The 15,976-nt window shown below is 41.5% G+C and overlaps 1 protein-coding gene and 1 long non-coding RNA gene across 13 annotated transcripts in view; one reads left to right on the forward strand and one right to left on the reverse strand.

Moving 5' to 3' along the window:
* NEDD4L (NEDD4 like E3 ubiquitin protein ligase) overlaps positions 1-15,976 on the forward strand; it is a 154,624-nt gene that overhangs the window by 77,848 nt on the left and 60,800 nt on the right. Inside the window, exons 1-2 of one of the 12 annotated variants that reach the window (XM_048079716.2) lie at positions 970-1,204; positions 2,027-3,246. The exons of 8 other annotated variants lie outside the window; for them this stretch is intronic. In XM_048079716.2, coding sequence (XP_047935673.1) covers positions 1,114-1,204; positions 2,027-3,246 — 1,311 coding nt within the window. In that variant the 5' untranslated portion in view covers positions 970-1,113. Of the gene's footprint in view, positions 1-969; positions 1,205-2,026; positions 3,247-15,976 lie in introns of those variants that run through there. 3 more of the 12 variants (XM_013195105.3, XM_013195104.3, XM_013195106.3) reach the window with 3 other exon arrangements.
* Positions 9,371-15,802, reverse strand: LOC125184820 (uncharacterized). The gene is made up of 2 exons (XR_007169291.2): positions 14,664-15,802; positions 9,371-13,617 (listed from the first exon to the last, which is right to left on the reverse strand). It is a non-coding gene; the product is annotated as an uncharacterized lncRNA (long non-coding RNA).

Raw genomic sequence — 15,976 nt, forward strand, 5'->3', positions numbered from 1 at the left:
AGAAATAACAGTTCTGGTATACTCATTTCAGATACACGCTGCTTAAGATTTCCAAGTTTCTTGTATGTGGTACTGGCCTTATACTGGTACTTTCAGTACTATTTTATACTTGAACCATTTTCTGGCTGTTCTTTCTGTGATCCTGCTTCTGTAGACAGCCTTCCCTTAGGCTGTAACCCTGGGTTTAGGAGCCATTGCTTTGCTTTCAGGTGTTCTGAACTGTTGGCAAAGGAAAGCAAGTACAGTGGGGTTTTTAGAGTAGCAATTTTCCATCCTATATTTACAGAATGAGAGGCATTGAACAGATTATTTTGGCTTTCATGTGAAATATTCGTTGTGAATACTTGCATGGTTTTTTACCCCATTTCTTCATGTTCCTAAATTATCAAAGCACTTTGTTGCTGCAGTATGTCCTTTCCTTTCTTTTCCCCAGTCAAAACAAAGAACATATGATGCAAGCTTCATCTTCAGTGCAAAGAGACACTGTCCTTGCGTAATATTTTACCTGAAAAATAAGAAAAAATAACGTCAACACCTGTGCTTGCACAAGGCAATTCCACGGAACTGTTGCTGTGTAGAAGCTATTCATGTTTTTCTTCTTGTTGGCTCGTAGTCCGCTTAAAACAATAAGGGATTGTGCTGTCTCTTGGCAGTTAAATCATTCTAAGCTTCCATTTCTCTTGTGATTGGTCATTTTCTGTCTTTTGAAAGCAAGCTGCTCGCATACGGAGGTTTAAATGTGTAGAGGGATTATTGACCCGCCACCTACAAATTTTCAGAGCTGTTGACAAAATTGTAAAGCTTTTGAGTTCTCCCAGGGAGAAGTCCATGTATTTAATTGAAGCTACTCTGTCTCTTTCTGTAGATAGGCTTTTTGCTAAACACTTTGTTTTCTAGTATGTGCTAACAAGTGCTGTGCCGTGTGCATCAAATGTGAGTATCCTCGGATCGCTGATTTTCTGCATGTAGGGTGTTTGTTTTGCATTTCGGTGTATCCTGTCTGTCTGTTGTTCTTCTGAGGTCTTTTGGCTCTCAGAGCGCGTAACTGTATTCCATGCTGGCAGTCACACTCGTGGTAATATTGCTAACTTTCTCACTGGAGGCTGGCCAGCAATGGGCAGAGTTTCTGTACAGTGTTTAAGACAAATCAGTACAAAACGACATGCAACACCCGTCTCCGGTTTTCACTCGTCTTTACTGCCTGGTAAAACTAAAAAGAAACTTTATTTTCTCTCACTTTTCACATTTCTGCTGTTTTTAATGTGTGAGAAATCTTTGGATACGTAGGGTTGCTTTGATTGTTGTGGATTTTTAATTATTAAAAGGGACTGAGCTGGCTAGTATAGGCTATATGACGTTTCTAGGGACAATGCAAAAGCCATGGCTTTTTAAAGGCAAGAAGTTTGTTACTTAATCACGTTATGAGCACAGTTAAAATTGAAAGCATAACCGTGCTATATTTATTCGTGTTCTGCCATGATAGCCGAATGCCGTAACGCACACCAAAATGTTAAGCTTGAAATAATTTTTCTTATTTGCATGTGGAGTTGACTGACTTTTAACACTAAATCCAAGCGTTTCTGTTGTAGTTAACTTTTCGTGTGCTTTATACAAATGTGCTGTATGAGTACGATGTGGTTTAGATTTATAGCAGTGCCGAGTGTGTTTGCTGCCTTAGTCAGCTGTGAGAGCTCTCCCGCTGGGGCCGCTCCTCTCTGATGGAAAAGGAGCAGCTGTGAAGGTGCTGTTTCAGGCTCTTGCTGGCATTAAAAAACAAAAAAACAAAAAACAAAACCCCCACTAGCTTAGATTGGAGAGGGGGAACCAGGCCACGTGACTCCCACCATCCTACCCTATGTCACAGTGTGTAGGAGCGCTGATTGCTCTTACCCAATCATGCCTGGAATGCTGCTTGCCACTTGGGCTATTTCTGCTATCTGTCGCTATCAGTGCTGCAGTGCTAACAGTTTGGCAGATGGGACACTTTTTCTTGGAGTTTATGTCTTTGGTTTTTAACTTCTGGCAGTGCCTGAATTGTTGCTGTTCTCCCTCTCCTTTTCTTCTTTCTGTAAAACCATGGCCCATCGGCTGCGGTTTCATTTTGGCTCTGGGCGAAGCAACACAGCCCCTGAATCGGAGGTCCTCGACCGGGAAAGAGAAGATGACTTTTTCATGGCATTCCACACTTTGCCAAGAAGAAACAGTCCTCATGCTTTCTCCCGACACGGAGCAGATTATGGTGGGGGCAGCGATTTTCAAGAAGTGGGCTCCTTAAAAAGGAGTACATCCATGTTTATTCCCCAGCTGCTGAACAGTATTGACGTGCGGCCGACAAGAAGCTCGTCGATGCAGATTTCTCTTCAGCGCAAAGTTGCGAGCGACTGCATGGATGAGAGTGCAACCCTGGAATCTCCCGAGGAGACACTTCCTTGTAAGTTCCCAGACTTTAGGGAGCATTATGCATCCCCCGTGGAAAACCATTCTTCCTCTCTGAGCAGTCCAGAGGTGACTCCTGAAAATTCTCCACCTAGACTGACGGAAGAGTTAGGGCAACAGCTCAATGGAACTCTTTGCTGTAATCGGAGGATATTCTGTACTGTTCCCTCCAATAACCAGAGCGAAGATGCTCCATCTACAGCCCAAGAAGATGCGACAAATGAAGCAGCTTCAGGTTTAAACATAAGCGGTGTGAGGATTCAGCATCGTGCTTCCAGTGTAGATGTGCCTCAGGTTACTCTATTACCCTTTGGATCTGAGGCTCAAAATAATGCCCCCACCCCTGAGCCCCGGCGTTGGTCTTTGCAACATGTGCCAGATATGTCAGCAAATTCAGGGAAAAAGTTCTTTGTTCTCCAGTTACAGCAACCACAGGCAAGTGGTACCGGTGGCGAATATAACTTTGGTTTTACTGGAACAAAAGGGGACAGGTTGGTCAGGTATCCTCGGATACGGCTAGAAAGGAGTACCTCCTACCCTGCCCAGCCACGACCGGAAGAAATTAGCCCCACAGATGATGGATTGAATTCAGAACTGCATGGAAATGGAAGGAACGGGTCAGAAATATCTAGAAGCAATTCAATAGAGAGGATTCCTCAAGGGCAGGGATGTTTGTTTAAAATCAGACCAGATCAAAATACGAGGCAACAGCACTTCAGAATCCTTGTCACCCGTAATCCTGAAGAACAAAATCAGGTTGTTGGTAAAGATGGTCGTGGCACCCCTGGTCCTACACCAGCCGGCACCACGGTAAGTATGATGCTGGGTATACTGTGCTGGTAAAATACAGAATTGCCATACAAAGGCTTCTGAACTTGAAGCAACTGAAGGGCTTCCGTTGTTAGTGCTAGAACGTTCTGCATTTCTCTGGAACAAGCTGCAAATCATCTCTATTTCTAATCCAGCTTAACTTTGCTCTCAGTTACGATTGCATCCAGTGTAATTTTGAGATTCTAATGTCACACATTACTCAATTCAGTGTTACCTCAGTTGAAAAGATTTTTAAAAATCAGAACATTCAAATGGCAAATCAAGTGTTTGTGTTAATTTAGTTGTCTGAGACCCTGCTGCGTGAAGAATTCTTCATGTGCTTTGCTTTTAAAAACAAGTACTTGGATAACTTCTAAGGATAATGTACACATGCGTGTCTCCGTGTGACTTAAAAATGTGCCCTGTAATGCTATACGATCTAAGACTAGAAATTTTATAATTCTGATGACAATAATGACTTAGAGGTTAGAAAAAAAAATCTTAGTTTATTTTTTTCTTGCTTTTGGCCTTCTGCAAATTACAAACATGTCCTGTTTATGGCATGCCACAAGTCCTGATCAAACTGCTATACAAGTAGCTTGGCACAACTCAGTAACTGTACTGTCATTTGTATTTGCTTTGATTTTGCTTTAAGATGTCAAAATTCATCCGCTGCTTTTTTCTTTGTTATAATGGACAAAGACTGAAGTTTTGTGGTTTTAAGCCGTTTTTAAAAGACCAAAGCAGGAATGAAATTCAAGGGTTTAGATTAGTCATTTGCTTAAATTGCTTTACTGTGCAATTTAACACTGCCCACTTGAGTTCCTAAGCTCAGTGATGCTGTATATAGAATAGTAAGTACTCTATCTCCAGCTGTGAAAACAGATTCACTAAAGAGATTCTGGTCTTCGCTGCTTGTGTGTTCTCATTCTCCTGCGCTTTCTTTCAGTGAAATGTAGTACAGAAAGACAGCTGCTCACTGCAGAGAGGCCATATGATGACTCTGCAGCTTTCTTATAAAAAAGCTGATCGTCTCAAAGCTATTCCAGCGTAACCTTTTTTTAGCTCTTCAGTCACTATTATGCATAGAAAATCACTGTTATTCATATTTATGCACAGAATATTCCTAAGCATTCATTAAGAATAAATGTTAAAAAAAAAATCTCTTGCCGAAGAAATACAGGTTTCATTTCAGTTTCTGTTAGCTAGCAGTTTTGTTAAGTAGTGCACAGTATCTTTCCTGCCAGCCTGAGAATGTTTCAGCAGGAAAACTTGAATGCAGAATCTCCGCTGATTTTTTTTTCCTCATTTGAATTTCATGTATTCAGTACGTCAAGAGTTCTCTCTCATGCTACAAATGTATGCCTGATTTTCCATTTCCTATTATCCAACAATAGCTGTTCACAGGGAAGCACCATAACCAATTACATAAGTAGCTGTAGCAGGTCAAACCTGGTACAAAAGTGTCAGAGATTTACAGATCTGTGCAACTTGCAGAGATGTGCCCGATGTCTTCATCCCGTGCCTCTGCAGTGCTTCTCATTTTCCTAAAGGATATGCCCCCAAAGTCACTTCCTTGATCCTCACTGTCGTAGCAATTCACATACCAAAGATGTACTTCAGTGTTTCCAGAAGAGAATTAAGAAGTTTGTTCCTACATGCTCTCAGCTTTAGTTACCATGTGAAATCAATTTAGCCTGCCGTGAAGCGTGGCAGTCACGGAGGCACTCAGTCCAAACAGAACTTGCATTCTTTAGAGCAAAACATTTCAAAAATGAAGAATTAATTGAAACATAAAGCTTCTTTGTGGTGTTTTCTCATATTTTGAGTAAGCCCAGAAGTGTTGTGGGTAGAGGTGATTGGCCAGGCAAGTTGCCATAGGAAGTGTGGGCAATGAAAGCGTCTTGCTGGAAGTCTTGCTTTAGTTTGTCTAGGTATAAAACGTTCTTCGGTATGGTGCAATTTCTGAGCTATCCTGCAGACGTTTGGGGATCTCTGATGCTAAGGACGGGTGTGCCTGAAGTGTTTGTTCTGTGAAGCTGAGGGGAAAAGCTGCCATGTCTTATGGTTGTTAGAGAAGAAAAAAAAAATCCGGAGTCTTCCAGTTAAACAAGTTTGTGTGTATTTGATTGATATAGGGCATGGGCCTGGGGCTGTACGCAGCAGCTGCTACAGCCTTATTTATCTTGAGTGAAAACATTTATGCGGGCGTCTGCAGTCCTACTGCTACCAAGTGTTTATGACCTTTCAAATATCTTCTGTTTTAGACAGAAGTGTTTTTGGGCAAGCAGGATGTATTTCATTACAAGTTGTTATAAAATATTAACTAAAATATGAGCTTGTGCCCAACCGAACGTTTTTATTTGGAAGCATAGTTGCAAACTCTTTTGGCTGCCGTGGTATTTTATATGTAATACAATAGACTACTGCTAAGCGTGTATATATACCATGGCATGTAACAAATACTTACATTGTTTTTAATTTGGGATCTGTGAGTGCATATTTGTATCTTCAAAAATCCCATATACTGGACAACTGTGTTAGAGATCTGACAAAGGCATCTTTGTTGTGATGAAAAAATGCAAAGCTCCCTGGCAAAATGTTGTAGTATTGAATTATACGTAGCTGACAAACAGAAATGGCAACCCTTGACTCTGCTGGTCTGCATTTCACAAGTCAGCTTTTATTTTCCTTCCTACCTTCCTTAAAAATAATTTGAGAGTAAATTTTGTGGTGAAAGTACAGAGAATCTAATTATGCTGCTAAGATACCAGCTGGGACTGGGGCATCTAAACCTAAAAGAGCAACTTAGAATAAACACAGCTCAGCCGACACAAGGGGCCGAAATTCTGCAGAGTGCCCCGAAGACTTGGACGTGGCCACCTAGGGACGCGGGTCCTGCTCAGGCTGGCGCTGCGTGGCAGTCTGGCGGTTAAGTGCCTAAAGTCTAGCTGAGACGGTCTTTGGCGAGATTTCCTTTCTAGAAAGCGAAAGCAGGGTTGGGTGAACGTATGCAATGCGCATGGTGGCTTTCGTACAGACTCTGTGTGAAGTGGCTAAAAAATTCCTGTTAGGCGTGTGGAACACGACGGAGGTTTAGTTGCATTGTAAAAGAATAATTTCTTAACTGGCAGTTCCCTCCTGTAGCCTGGCAGGGCTCTAACGCTTCTGATGAACAAATCGCACGTGTCTGTCCTTGCGCTGTGCTGAACCTGTCTAAGGCAGGTACCGCTTTGTGATAATGAAGAAGGGGAGAGGAGGAATAAATGTTCTGTGTTTTGCCAGTGTGCTTCGCAAGCCACAACACGTTTTGGTTGGTACGATATTCACTTCTGGATTGAATTTTGTTTTTCTTTCATACATAAACTGACCCATTTGGTCTAATGAAAGAAATGCTTCAGTGGTTTGGTGTAAGCTACGGTCAGGTCTGAAAGTCTCTTTCCTGAGATGGTATGGAGCCATAAATGGATTATATACCGGTGATCCCCACGTGAAAAACTGGTGGAGATTATTTAAAGATAAAATGAAAAAAGAATTTCCACCCTCCCACTCCCCCATCCTCATTCAAATAACCATTGCAAGAGATCTTGTTTCAGGCTAGCTAATCCAGTCTGCTGAGAGAGAGGGAAATCCTAATTTTCCTTTTAGCGTGGCACTTCTGGCCAATTCTTGTGGCCATTCACTGGCCTGTCCTCGGTGTGGTGTTCAGCACATACAACATTTGTCGTCTTTAACTCGCCCCCCTCGGATACTTTTTCAGGACCTGAGTAGAGTGGTGCTTTTGGTTTGAAGAAGAGGTCTAGTTGCTTCCTACATTTGCTGAGCCAAGTCTGTCCGAAAAATCCAAAGAATAAACAGATAAAAAGGGGGCAGATCCTGTTCCTAAGAACGTGTCTGTAACTGTTGATCTGCCTCTCCTGTTTTCACCTGGGTGAAGTGCATCGGAGCCGGCACTCTAATCCAAGACGGGACGTGAGGAGCAGGCAAGCACTTGGCCCCGGGGTCCGCCTGCCCCTGCGCCCACCCCGTGGGCGGCGCGGGGCTGGCTGCGTTCACCTGCCCAGTGAGCCTGACGGGGCTCTCCCTGCCGCCCCCGCAGCAGTTGCTGAGTGCACCGCTGCTTTCAGTGGTACAAAGCAAGCCGCTAACGATTTGTCTTCTCTTATGTGCTATTCTTCATTATACTAGTTGCATATTGAGGGCTTAGAGATTTTTCTAAAATGGAAAGGTGAAAGCTGTATCAGCGGTATTTCTTTCCAAGCCTCTTTAGAGAGGGCAGAATCGATACAACTCAATTGCACGCAGGCATCGGTAGACAAGTGCCGTGGGAAGTGTCGTGTGCCTTTAGAGGCTGCCTTGCCTTCCAGTGCAAACAGAGCTAATACTGCACCCGGCGATTATTATCTTTTACATTGCACTTGTCCAGGTTTGGAGACCTACTTCAGGGACTGCTATCTGGACTCTAATAGGCATCTCTAGAACAAAATGCGTGCTGCCTGTTGCTAGGTGCTTAAAATACCTCAAAGGAAGAGCGCTGTGAAATTTGTTTCTCTGCTTGCTCCACAAGGAGTGCAGATGGCTATCTAAGGGCCCCAGTGCTGTGCAGGTGAGGACTTTGCTCACATCTGCCTGTAGGGGTGGAGGATGCTCTCCCTCGGTGGTTACAAATATCCTAACCATTTAGTTAGTTGAAAACTACTTCAAGAGTGGTTTTATTCGTATATAGATATCTAGGTATCTCTTTTAGTCAAGTTTTCAGAGTCAAGAATTGGCAATACCGTCTTTGCCTTATCCCTATCCACCCCCAGAGTTCCCTGGTAAAGTATCCTGATTTTATTAGACTTTGTTGTTGGGCGTTTTTCTTGCTGGAAGCTGAATCTTGAATAAAACCTTGAACAGAAGAGTTGGAAATAACATTTTTATTTTATAGCACTAATAAACTATTTGCTCCTACATGGAAAAATTGTGTGGTGCTGAGTCTCAGTACACGGTGATCTCTTTAAAGCTGAGTTTATAGGGCCCTCGATTTACAATGGAAATGCTGACACAGTCTTAACACCGAAGGTGCCAGCCAGAGCAGCTTCAGTAGAGAGCTAGCCCCCGAGAACTGCACATAATAAAACAGATACAGAGCGTTCATGGCTTTTTGCACTATTCAGCTGTTTGAGCAAGGTGATCAAGTAGTGAAGAATTTAGGAACGTACATGTTTTGTGATGATTTTTGTTCTAAAAGCTCTTTGAAGTCCAAATGTATCCTGTTAACTTAGTTTCTGGATTACATCCTATTGTAAAATGTACTGCTGCATTCATTCGTCTAAAATCTGGTGCTTTTGTTGTTTTTCGTTTAGTAAGATGGCATTGGTAGCTTCCAAAAGACAGCAATTACGTACAGAAAAAGACATTAATAAAATCAGCAGTATGACTGGGCTGTTTCTGTTGCCAAAAAGAGGGGAAAAAAATGACCTTCGCTCTCTTTAAATCCTCTGATACCATCTACCCAGCCCAACGCTGGGCTGTCTCATGTGCGTGGAAGAAGCTGATTCTGAAGTTAAAGGCCCTGGTGTTATTACCAAAATACTATTCCTGTTTCCAGGTTTGTGATGTGCCGACTCCTCGGGCCTGGGGCGGGGAGGGGCCGACACGTGCGGTATTCGGGAAGCGAAAGGCAAAAGGAAAATCTGTTTCTAATTAGATCAGTTGTGCAAATGAAATAAGTACTGCACTGTGTACTGTGGTGTGAATTCAGACCGTTTTTCAATTGCTTTGGTAAAAGCTTCGTCTTCCCTTTCAGCCTAGGTTGGAAAGAATTAACCTCCCTGGTCAGCCGCGTTCCCGGGCTGTAGTTTGTGTAGGCTGGAAAAGAACGAGAGGCCGCAAGGTGGGAGTTCTGTCCTCAGCGCGAGGGAGATGCAGCAATGAACTTGTGTGAGCTCACTAGCCTTCTTTTCAGTTACTTGTCGAAGTCTTATATTCTTAATCCTACTACTAAAAGAAATTCTTAGTGGTAAAGATTAATATAATCAGTGTTTATAACGAGGAGAAGCAAGGCAACAGGAGCCTACTTTTTCAACATCAATTTTAGTCTTCAACAGATTGCTGGAAAGACAGAAATAAAACTCTGGAATAAGTTATTTTGAATGCTTTTATTACAGAAAGCAAGCTACTTCAAAATTAAACAAAGTTATTCATCAAACAGTGAAAATTCTTTTAAACAAGATATTGGAGGCTGACAAGTGTCCTCCTTGACAAAGGTAAAGCCTAAGTTTTACCGAGTTAACGTTTAAAACAGTTTGTGTATTTTGTTCCAAAAATAACTTTCAGCTTTGAGCTGTTTTTAATTTTATTTCTACTTAATGTCCTGTAAGTAAAGAGCATAGCATATCCACGCGTGTGGATAGCAATATTATTTAAAAGGGATTATGTCAAATCACAATTACTTGTCAAATCACATTTTCCTATTGCTAAATAAAATTTGAAGCGTTATTATTAAAGCTAAGAATTATATGTTACATTCTACACATATCCCCCCGCTTCTAGTGTAAGTTTTGTGCATTTTAACAGTAATATAATTGTTTTAGTACATCTGCACTGTAAAGACTTCGGGTTACAAATATGATAATCATTTGGATATTTTGTTAATTGAAATCTGCTTCAAGCAGGTTTTTTATTACCAGAAGACAGTTATTTGCTTCAGATTGTATAAAAGTGGAACTAAACGTTAGTGTTGAAATGTTGAGCAGAATCTCCTTCCATGTACTTGCACAGAATCTTGTGCTCTCTCCAAAGATTTGGAAGTGGAGGCTGCTGTAGTTGCTGTATTACTAACACTTCAGTATTTTTAGAAACTCTATCAGAGCGTGCCTGCCAGCACACTGAATTATTATAAACACAAGTGAACTATACTTGTTGGGAAATGATTGCAATATATTTGGTGATGCAGCTTGCAGTTATGTAGCAGTGTTTACTAACACACATCTTTTCAGAATTCAGCAATCCATAATACAGGTTTCTGATCCTGGACAGAACATCTTTTTGAATGTTTGAATTGTGAGATTCACATGGCTTTCATATTTTTCTCTCTCTATTTAAAAAAAAAAACAAAAAACATGCTAATGCCCAAAAGCATTGCTGAAAGTTGTAGATTGCCTTCTTAATCCTGATAGCCAGCATTTCTTTTGCAGTTCAGAAAGCTTCAGATGGCATGTTGTGACCTTTTAATGATTTATTTTTAAAGAATGATATGAAGTGCAACACTGAAATGTCCTTGGACATGAGTTATTTGCATTAGCAGTGTATCTATTTGATATATCTGGTTAAGCACAGGTTGTTGGTATCCTTTTATTTTACAACAAGGGAGGTGTTGTTTTTCTTTTGGAACGTATTTCTCCCTTAAGCAGTAAATATGCTGTATGTGGTGAATTTCTGGCCTTATGGGTCTGCATTAGCATGTCTTACAGAAGCTGTCTGTTGTCCAAAAGTAAGCGATGTGTGTAATTTGCAAAAATTAAGTCTGATGAATGGGATTAACGGATTTATCCATATATATATACATATATATATTCTATTATACAAAAATGGGGATTTATAAACTATTTGCTAGAATGTGATCTGCATGATTTGCAATGTTAGCACTGTGCTTTTATCAAACCTGTGAACGCAGTCTGTCGTCATTGTCAAGAGGAGCTCCGGTTTAAGCACACAGGAGGATTTTCTGTCTCAATTTGCTGACTTGGGACTTGGGCCACCTTTGGGAACACAGTTGTGTCAGGGGCCTTGCGTTGCTGCCAGAGTCTTCTCAAGCACATCTGAAAAGCCAAAATCTGTTTGAATCCACAACATCCCAGAAGTGGGATTCATCATTTCTTTACGGATAGAACAAAAATTTGCCTGCAGTTCAGTGATTTTAGGCCTTTAGTGTTGGATGAGGAACATTCAATTAACTAGCTTGAGAGCGCTAGCGCTGCAGAACCTGATGGACGAAGAGAACGCCAGCGAAATGGGTGGGAGGCCGAGGAGGTTAGACAGATCTAAGGGCTCCTTGTTTTGTCACAAAGCCGTGTGGCCAGCCAACAGTTCTGTGCTTTTATGTTGGACTTAGTGACAATTTCTGGTAGATCACATTTGACAATTTATTGCATGTTTTCCACCTTACTATGTCAGGTTTTTGTTCGTCTGTGTTCATCTACAGCAGACCTTACCACAAAGGGATCTAAGGTTTTTGTAGGTGTTAGAACCAATGTCCTGTTTTCAGATACTTCCAAAATTTTGTTAAACAAGCCCATTCAGACCTTTATATAAACTATGTCTTTGAGGGAAAGTTGTCCACTGTTGAGGTGCCTTTTTTTTTTTTACAGTGCACTCAAAGCATATCTCCTGACTTGTAAAAATCAGTTTGTCATTGGAGCTGCTGGTTTTCAAGTGTTCTACACCAAATGTGTACCAATACGTACATGGAGTTTGTTAGCAGCTGAAAATAAAATAAAATACAAGTTGTAAAGTAAATACAAATAACGTGATATTGAGAGAAAGTTAACTTTCAGGTAGTCTCTTTTGCCACAAAGGAAGTACATATAAATAATAAATTAATCAGTTACAAGGTGTAGGATTGCAATAGATGCTCTACAAGGCATACTAATCAAGCCATAGAGTAACTCTGGAAGGTTTGTTTTATATATGTGTGTGTGTGTGTGTGTATATATATATATATATATTGTTTACAGTACTTATGACATTATCAGCTTTCCCCCTTCACTTCCAGCCTTGCAGAAGGTTCTTTCTGCAGCTCCCGAGGCAGCTGGGAGCTGGTGTGGGAGCAGTGCATTGCTGAGTTGGGACTAGGCTTCTGTCCACGCAGGCTGAGGGAGAACATGACCAAAGATAAATGAGAAATGAGCTGAGCAGAAAAGAGGAGCAGGATTTGCTTCCTGCAAAGAACCACTCATAACCGCTGTAAGCCAAAAGGTTTAGTGAAGATAGCAACAGTATCTGCACCCGATCTTCTAGCAGGTCCAGCTCACTTGTTTTTGTCACATACTGCTTCAATAAGCATGTAAAATTTTGACAGTTTTGTCTGATTTGAAGCTCTGGGGCTAAATCTAGTCCATATTGAAGCTATTAGGAATTCTGCCATTGATTTCAGTATGGCTGAAGCTGCACTCGTGAACTTCCCTTTACCATTTCTTTCTTGCATGTAGCCCTCGTAATTTCAGAGGCTTCAGCTAGATAGCTCTCCCAAGGAACAAAGAAGCTGTGCAGGCTGGCCACGTGGATGTCCTGTCCCTGCCTAGGTGTTACTCTGCGTGCAAACGTGCATCTGCCGGAGTGTGGGATGAAATCCCAAACTGGAATCGCAGTGCAGTAGTTCTGGCCCAAGTCCTGTTCTAGGCATAACAGCAAACGTAATCCTTCTAAAAATGATGAGAAGAGGTAGGGAGTGGAGGTGTAAGATTAGGGGCAGTTACAAGCCTGGCTGAAACCGTGCACCTTGAAAGCAGGGAGCAATCTGGTTGCCATTAGCCAGTCAGCAGAGCTACACCAGAACTTGTATGCTCAGTGACGAGTCCGTGGGTCTCACTTGGCCGTGTATTTCACTCTGTTCTCTACTTACAAATTAATATGCAGATACTTGTAACATCTTCAAAGGTGGTACCAAGTGCTCCCATCCTCAGGATAATGTCTGCCAACTCGTGTAATTACCAATCTTCCCGAGCCATTGGAAGAACTTAAATTTCTCACTTTTTAAAGTAAGCAATTTGTCTTTTGCATTGCTCACATTTTGGCAATGTTCTGCAGATCGTCTACTTTGTTTCCTACTCTCGATAAACCTTTCTGCTTAGAACCATAGGTCATTGCACAAACACTTGTGCAAGTGTTATTGTTCAGCTCTGTGTGTATAAAAATGAAATTCTCTGAACATACTTCTCTGGGGGAAAGATTCAGTAAATGAATGCTTCTGAATGAAGGAAATATGCTGAGGGTGGTCGCTCGCCTCAAAGGACAGCCCGTACTCGATAAAACGTCTGCTTCTACTTGCATAGCGCCTGCGTGAGGGTCAGAGAAAGGCAGCCGTTCTCAGGAGACTGCAGGCCTCGGTGTTTTCCTGATGTTGCTCAGACTGGTAAACCTCTGGAAAGGTACACTGCTGTTTCTTTGGCAGTGAAATATTGATTATATACGTCCTACTTCCTTGTTGAACTGATTTACGTCCCAAAAAAAGGTGTCAGGTTTTTTCCTGCTCCCACGGTGAATGATGTTACGGTTCGCTAAGCACCTCAGAGAAAGGTATTTTAGGATGAATGTTTTGATTCTGAATTTTAGAAAATAGAAGTTGACACCAACTCTGTTTTCACTTTTCTCTCTCAATGTACAGCACTGAAAAAAGGCAAGTAAAAGTTAGGAATATCAGGAATTATAATGAAAGAGTTTAAGACAATTTTCGTTTTGTATGTAATCTGGGTCCTGAATATGCTTATGTGAGTCAAATTCTAGGCATAAATATTAATGATATAAATTACATCAATTTAGAAAAAAACTATTCCTTTGAAGTGAAGCTATATACTAGCAATTTCTGAAAGTTTTAGGCAATATATGCGGTATAAAATGTAAAAATAAAAATAATTTTTAGAAAGCTACTATCTGGTGCTTAAAGCCAAAACCAAAGGGTTTTCCAGAAATCAATACATTTGTGGTGACATTATTTAAGATCTGTTGCACATTCTTAATTCACAAGATTAAATGCCTGATCTTAACTGAGCACGTGAAATACAACTTTTTGTTCTTTGCATAGTGGGCTTTGTAGGTCACAATATGGTCGCTGAGTATTGAGAAACCTAATAGTGGTGGTTTAGATGTGGGAAGCTGATGTTAATAGACTTGGTTTTGTCCAATATAACCATATTTTAGTATTTTGGGACTTGCAGCATCCCCCTAATGCAAATATCTCAAGTAAATGCAAACCGTACTTTATACTCACTGGGAAAACTGAAAAATAAAAACTGTGTGTGCAGTGTCTTACTACTGCCGTCCCCACAGAAAACCTTGCAGTGGTTTTATCTTAAAGAATTAGCGTTGTGTTATGCTATTTTTTTTCATATTTAGTTTTCTCTTAAGAGAAATAAAAATAAATGGGGTGGAGAAGGGTTAACACAGAGAAGCTGCTTGTTTTCCCTGTATAAACTTGTAAATACTGTGAATTTTTATCAATTAATTGCCCAAATTTTCAGGCTCTATCTGTACACAGAAGCAAAATATTTTAATTTCCTGTTAAATAGATGCATCTTTATCCCACAGTAGGACCAGATAGCTTTGGAGTTTAACAATACAGCTAAACTTTTCCTGATACTAAAAAACTGGTGTTATTTCAATACGCAGTTCGTTACTTATTTAGAATTAGGGCAGGGAAAACTTCATAACCTTACCTTAAGCGCTTCCTCTCTCCTGCCCCGATAGCCTGTGGGAATAGGGGAGGCAGTTTAACCCTGGGGTACGCAGCCAGGCAGCTCTCCATTTCCAGCGGTGCGAGGGAGAGCCACGGCTCCCGAAGCGCAGGAGGTGCCGAGGCGGTGCGTGGCGTGCACAAAGCACGCTCAGTCGCTGGGAGCTGGTGTGATCTGCTCTCTGCAAATGAGCTTAAAACACTTGCTGCTTTATTTTTTTACACCTGTTTTGGCCAGCGTGTGTTTGTTCTGTGACCTGTTGCTCTGCCCTGATGCCGCTCACAAAAAAAGCTAATAAACGGTTGGGAATCTGGGAGGTGAGGAGCAGCAACCTGTGGGGGAGGAAGCAGTAACCGGCGAGTCGAAGCCCTGCTGTTCAGGCAGCAGTTCGGCGTGAACTCCCTCTCCTGTCCCCAGACTGCTGAGCTGTCTGCCTGCTTTTCGGATTTGTTGTTGTCTTGAGCAGTGAATCACAGCAGTGCTCGCCTGGGCAGGTGACATCAGTTGGATTTCTTGTGCCGGATGCCAGCCAAAACAGATGCGGGAAGAGGAGGGAGAAAAGAATTCGGAGTCTTCAGTTTGCAGCGCCAGCTCCATTCTCCATGGAGCTGATGTGTGTGTTTTCCTTGCGCCGTGTGCCCTTCCACAGCCAATGCTGTCTCCTTCTCTCAAGTTTCTGAGAGCTCGGAGCTGGAGAGCACTCTTTGCTGCCTTTTGTTAGGTTCCTGAATTTTACGGGAATTAGCATTTCTGACCAAACATTTGCAGCAAATATTTCTGCAGTTTCTGCCCTTCCTGTTTTTTCTTCTTTTTTCTTTTTTTTGGTTTTGCTATAATCAAAAGTAAATATGTAAGCATCCACTCACTGTGCAGGATACAAACAAAATAGATTGGTCACTGGTTTAAAAAAGTAATGCACTGTACAAAATCTTACTTACGTTCTTTAATTTTCACACGGAGAAATTGTATCACCAGTTACACTGCTGTTTGACTGCAACCTAAGTGAGTAGTTACCCACCGTAAAGACCTTACAGGAAATATTTTTGACCGAGCTACATGAACTTGTAACTATGTTTTTCTTAAAGAATTAAATAAACCAAAGTCACCTCATCACAGGGCACTTTTCCAATCTCTCTCTGGTCAGTGCATGGCAGTTTCTCCTCAGTGCCCGAAGAAACAGCAGGTATTTTGTGTTCTTGGGTCCAATACACGTGGCATTTAGAATTCTTACAAGGTATGTGCTGCATTTCCTCTTAACATTAGGAAAATCATTAAAGCAAAAACATTACTTCAAA

The sequence above is a fragment of the Anser cygnoides genome, chromosome Z, assembly GCF_040182565.1.
Source record: "Anser cygnoides isolate HZ-2024a breed goose chromosome Z, Taihu_goose_T2T_genome, whole genome shotgun sequence".
NCBI lineage: Eukaryota > Metazoa > Chordata > Aves > Anseriformes > Anatidae > Anser > Anser cygnoides.